At 46.5% G+C, this 6250-nt stretch overlaps 1 protein-coding gene across 1 annotated transcript in view; it reads left to right on the top strand.

Annotated features, from left to right (window-relative positions):
- Positions 1-3883: 3883 nt before the first annotated feature.
- LOC306793086 (kunitz-type protease inhibitor 1-like) overlaps positions 3884-6250 on the top strand; it is a 6870-nt gene continuing 4503 nt past the window's right edge. The window contains exons 1-2 of the mRNA XM_079290537.1: positions 3884-4367; positions 5859-6019. Of these exons, the coding sequence (XP_079146663.1) occupies positions 3953-4367; positions 5859-6019 (576 nt within the window). The 5' untranslated portion in view covers positions 3884-3952. The remainder of the gene's footprint in view (positions 4368-5858; positions 6020-6250) is intronic.

Below are 6250 nucleotides of genomic sequence, written 5' to 3'. Positions count from 1 at the left end.
TCTCTCTCTCTCTCTCTCTCTCTCTCTCTCTCTCTCTCTCTCTCTCTCTCTCTCTCTCTCTCTCTCCCCTCCCCCACCTCCCTGTCTCACCTTGTCTCAGGTATGAAGGAGGAGTTTCATTTTTTTTGCTTCAAATTAACTTTATTGACACGATTGACACGACAGAGAGACAGCCTGTCTGTCTCTCAGAAGGCTCGTTGAAGTTGACCGGGTTTAACTCCATAACTTAATAATCCAGGTCTAACTGTCAGTACCAGGGTTCGTCTCCACTGAACTGCTCTGCTCTCCAGACACCACCTTCTTTTATCGGGACCATCTTGCTGCTGGTCAGCAGGAGGTGGACCGTTTCGGCCAGTCCCACCAGGTCCACCTGGAAGGTAGAGATAAGGGGAGGAGTCAGTGACACCAATCCCAGTGAAGGAGGCCAAACAGTGGACGGATGTGTTGCAGTGATACCAGCGGGGGGGGGGGGGGTCTGAGCTGATGGGACCTGTGTCCCGCTGGAGGTCCAGGTCCACCGAGGACGACCAGTCCACCGGGAACACCCAGTCAGGAGGAAACCTCTGAGGGAACCTCGTTTTATTCATCTTTAGTTGTTCTCTCTCACTCCAGGTGTGCTGACCTACCTGTAAGAACAGGTGAGGATGTGAGGCTGCAGGAGTGAAGCTTTATAACGTCGCCCCCTGGTGGACACAACACACACAACACACACTGGATGAAACCACAACAGAACCAGATCCAAACCGGTCTCTAACTGGAGCTCAGGTGCTGCCTAGCTGCAGACAAGTGACTCTGAACGCAAGTCTGGAGAGGAAGTGACATCACAGAGGTCCAGCAGCCGCTGGAAGTGAAACAGGAAACAGAGCGTCATCATGTGATGAACCACAGAGACGTCTGAGGGGGGCGGAGGACTACTTACCGGCTGATGGGACCTGGTCCTCCTCAACCTCCATCTCCTCCTGAACCTCCTGGACCTCCTGGTCCTCCATCTCCTCCATCTCCTTCTGGTCCTCCATCTCCTCCTGGTCCCCCTGGACCTCCTGCCCCTGGGGGCAGGACTCCACCAGCAGATCTTTGTGAGACCAGTTTCTTAACAACAGGTAATCAGCTGTGCGTTTATTTCCCAGCAGGCCGTGCAGCAGCAGACTGTGACTCGTCATATATCTGGAGGAAGGAGGCAGCAGGAGGTCCAGCAGAGTCCCTGATCTGCAGAGACATCGACGGGTTTGACATCACCTGATGCACCTGGTCCGTTTGAATCACACCTGGATGTTGTAGTGTAAGTTATTTTGTGAACACTAGTGTCGCTGTGCACCTGTACCTCACCTGTACAGGTGCAGTGGAGTGTATCACCAGCTACATGTTCAGGCAGTAGATCCAGTGGGTCACCACTAGGTGTCAGTGTTGCTACATGAGCCGTGTCTGACGCAGAGTCACAGGAAGAGAAGAAGAATCTCTGAGCAGCACCAGATTGAGCCTGTGTGACATCATTGTGTGACATCATTCTGTCCACCGCTACATAATCACCTGTACATCACCGAGGCTAGGTAGTATCAGTAATACTTGTATCAGTAGTACTAGTAGTATCAGTAGTAGTATTGTCAGTAGTATTAGTACTAGTAGTATCAGTGTACCTGCAGTAGTCTCTTCTTGTCCTCCAGCTCTTGACTCAGATGATCCGTCGTCTCCTTCAAGAGTCTCAGCTTCTCTAAAGGAAACAAATAAAACACTCAGAACATCTCCTGTCCTGAGGTGAGTGAACGCATCACAGACTGTCCTGAGGTCAGTGAACGCAACGTCAGACTGTCCTGAGATCAATGAACGCATCACAGGCTATCCTGAGGTCAGTGAACGCATCACAGACTGTCCTGAGGTCAGTGAAAGCATCACAGTCTATCCTGAGGTCAGTGAACGCATCACAGTCTATCCTGAGGTCAGTGAACGCAACGTCAGACTGTCCTGACGTCAGTGAACGCATCACAGTCTATCCTGAGGTCAGTGAACGCATCACAAACTGTCCTGAGGTCAGTGAACGCATCACAGTCTCTCCTGAGGTCTAGGAACGCATCACAGTCTCTCCTGAGGTCAGTGAACGCATCACAGTCTATCCTGAGGTCAGTGAACGCATCACAGTCTATCCTGAGGTCAGTGAACGCACCGTCAGACTGTCCTGAGGTCAGTGAACGCAACGTCAGACTGTCCTGAGGTCAGTGAACGCATCACAGTCTATCCTGAGGTCAGTGAACGCATCACAAACTGTCCTGAGGTCAGTGAACGCATCACAAACTGTCCTGAGGTCAGTGAACGCATCACAAACTGTCCTGAGGTCAGTGAACGCATCACAGTCTCTCCTGAGGTCAGTGAACGCATCACAGTCTCTCCTGAGGTCAGTGAACGCATCAGTCTATCCTGAGGTCAGTGAACGCATCAGTCTATCCTGAGGTCAGTGAACGCATCACAGTCTCTCCTGAGGTCAGTGAACGCATCAGTCTATCCTGAGGTCAGTGAACGCATCAGTCTCTCCTGAGGTCAGTGAACGCATCACAGTCTCTCCTGAGGTCAGTGAACGCATCACAGTCTCTCCTGAGGTCAGTGAACGCATCACAGTCTCTCCTGAGGTCAGTGAACGCATCAGTCTATCCTGAGGTCAGTGAACGCATCAGTCTATCCTGAGGTCAGTGAACGCATCACAGACTGTCCTAGGGTCAGTGAACGCACCGTCAGACTGTCCTGAGGTCAGCGAGCGGTGAACAGCTGTTTGTGTGGCGTCTCTTCCTGTTTCCATCACCTACATTCCCCTGGGTCCTAAGTCCCTCCAAGTACAGCTTCTTATAACCCTCCATGTACCAACGTACATTTATAACATACCACACATATTACGGTAATCAGCGTTATGTGTCTGACCACAATACCAAGAAAATAAATGATGAATTTAAATTATTGTTTGAGTTTTTAAAGTGTTTTGTTTGTAATATGTATAATAAGCATCATTTAGTGTCACGACTGAGACTTTAACATAACATGACGTAGATATGTTCTCAGTTCTCAAGGTGTATATTTAAATATCATCTCTTACACACATGAAGATAAAGTTGTGAACGGCTGAATATCTCTGATCAGAATCATTATAACTGTGTTATAACTGCTGCTGTGTAAAGGGAATACTGCTGCTAACAACAACCTGATGTGTTTAAAGTGTTTACACCAAACGTTATTGCCCTTTAGTTCATATAGCAGCACTTATAGCATCATAGTATCATATAGCAGTATAAAATACAAGTGCACAATACACTATGTATTGTTATTGAATTCATTATTGAACTTTGAGCATAATCGCGATTAAACATTGTAATCGTTGCCCAGCACCAGTATATTTATATATATATATATATAAATATATATATATAAATATATATATATATATATATATATAAATATATATATATATATATTTATATATATATATATAAATATATATATATAAATATATATATATATATATATATATATATATATATAAATATAAATATATATATATATATATATATATATATATATATATATATATATATATATATATATATATATATATAAAAGGAACGTGATATAATTATCATAATTCTTATTAGAAGAAGAAGAAGAAGAAGAAGAAGAAGAAGAAGAAGAAGAAGAAGAAGAAGAAGAAGAAGAAGAAGACAATACATGTTCCATAAAAGACATTTGACAAACACCATCAAAAGGTTTTTATGAAACAGATCATTATTAAACATAATCACTGTTTCTCCTTCAGGTGTTGCCACACCTGAGTGACGTCGGTGACACGGTCCTGTGAGGGGCGTGTCCGGAGTCTCTTCCTGTTTGTGAGCAGACACACCTGAGCAGAGACACCTGAGGACTCACTCTTCTGCTGTGACCCTCTTCAGACCCGGGTTCTTCTCGCTACATTCACAAGATGCCTCTGTCCTCCACCTCCTCTTCCTCCCTCCTCCTCCTCCTCCTCCTCCCCCTCCTGCTCCTCACCGGAGCGGAAGAGGACGCGGACTGCAGCGGAACGTTCCGCCCCGGGCAGGAGGACTTCGTGCTGGACGCGGAGGACGCGGTGAAGGAGGGAGCGGCTCTGCTGTCCACTGCGCATGTGCGCTCGGTGGAAGCCTGCAGGAGCGCGTGCTGCGGGTCCCTGCGCTGCAACCTGGCGCTGCTGGAGCCGCGCGGCACCGGAGCGGAAGCGGCAGAGCACCGCGTGTGCGTCCTGTTCGACTGCATCCACAGAAACCGATTTGTGTGCAGGTTCGTGAACCAGGAGGGTTACCTGAGCTACATCAGAGAGTCCGTGTTCCAGATGTACCTGAGGGGACCGCAGGGCTCAGGTGAGGCCACAGCTGGACCAATACATCAATCACGTGGTGTCATGGGATCAGTATCAATCAATACATCAATCAATATATCAACAATATATGAATAACGGGATCAATACAAGATGATCATTATTATATATACAGTATATGATATAATATATGTATATATTTGAGTGGGTACGTTTGCTCAAAAGATTTGCTCAAAAGTCTAAATGTGTGCGCAAGTACAACCCTGACTTTCTTAAGTACGGCTTTGTGAACGGAGGCAACGAGGCAGAGCCGAGTGCTCAGTGTGTGGAATGTGAGCTAATGCTATCAAACGAAGCTCTGAAGCCTTCAGAAATAAAGAGACGCGTAGCGACGAAACATCCAACGCTCGTGGGAAAGTCTGTTGGGCTTCTTGTTGTGTATGCAGGTTTACATACACATGATAATAAATGTCTTTGTGATCATCACATTCTATCATCTCATTTATTGAACAAGGGTTTTGCCTGTTCAACACCGGCATCCTCGATCCCCTCCCCTTCCGTTCCTACGGCTTGTTTGCGCAAATACGTCACAAAACATGTCCGTGTTTGGTATCCCAGCATGCCCAAAATCCTCATCTTTGCAAAGAAATCATCGATTTTCTTTCATTTCTTATGGTTTCTCCACAAAAGGAGCCCACACACACACACTGTCCAAAGTCGCCATAACCGCTGCAAGTCGTATCTTGCAGCATTTCGACGGAAAAAGACACATTACAGACCCGACAACGTGCTAGCGGATGTTAGCATGGAGCTACTGCCTTCAGAAAACGCTAGTACTTATAGTACAAACCTTATCCTCCTCTTCCATAAGCCGTCAACCAACGTTTGCGTAACTGAGCTATTCTCATTCTCGTTCGTGCGCTCGGTCGCAGCCATTAAGCACAGCAAGTCCGCTGCTTGAGTTCAACTAATGGTGTTAATATCTGAACGGGCCCCGGGACACTTTGGACTTGAAAAGTTGGGCCCCGAGGTCAAAAAGGTTAAGAACCCCTGCTCTAGAGGGTCTCTGGTCTCTCTGGTGCTTAGAGGGTTTCTGGTCTCTCTGGTCCTCTAGAGGGTTTCTGGTCTCTCTGGTCCTCTAGAGGGTCTCTGGTCTCTCTGGTCCTCTAGAGGGTCTCTGGTCTCTCTGGTTACATGAAATGACATCTCTGACTCTTCGTTCTCTTTCCTCGTCTCTCTCCCGTCTGGATGTTTATCAGAATACACACATCTGATTGGCTGAGCAGCATCATGTGATGTGATTGGTTGGTGTGTTTCCTGCACCGCTGAACGAGTACCGTAAAGACTGGAAAAGCTGTGCAGGTGCAGGTTAAAATAGAAGCGCTCTGTCAAAATGTAATAATTGTCATCTATTGGTGGGTCCTGGGTCCTGACCCTATTAGTGACCGCTGGTGTAGACGATGAACTTCCTGTAGAAGATCACTCTTTCTCTTTGTTAACATTTTGCTCTGTGACATCACTATGTGTCTCCAAGGTGACAAACTTCTGCCTATCGCCATAACGCCCCGTGATGTCATCATTCAGCCCGGCGAGGCGGTGACTCTCGGGGGCCTCCAGAGCCTGGCACTGGGCGACGCCCACATCGACAAGTACCACTGGACCCTGCAGAGCGGAGACGGCAATGTCACCATGGAGGTAAGGTTTAAATAAAGTTGTGTTTGAATGTGTCTCTACAGATGACGTTTAAATAAAGTTGTGTTTGAATGTGTCTCTACAGATAACGTTTAAATAAAGTTGTGTTTGAATGTGTCTCTACAGATGACGTTTAAATAAAGTTGTGTTTGAATGTGTCTCTACAGATAACGTTTAAATAAAGTTGTGTTTGAATGTGTCTCTACAGATAACGTTTAAATAAAGTTGTGTTTG

This window comes from Melanostigma gelatinosum (assembly GCF_949748355.1).
Source record: "Melanostigma gelatinosum genome assembly, chromosome: 19".
In the NCBI taxonomy this organism is placed as follows: domain Eukaryota; kingdom Metazoa; phylum Chordata; class Actinopteri; order Perciformes; family Zoarcidae; genus Melanostigma; species Melanostigma gelatinosum.
Note: the sequence above shows the minus strand (reverse complement) of the source record. Positions and strands in the feature narration are given on the sequence as shown.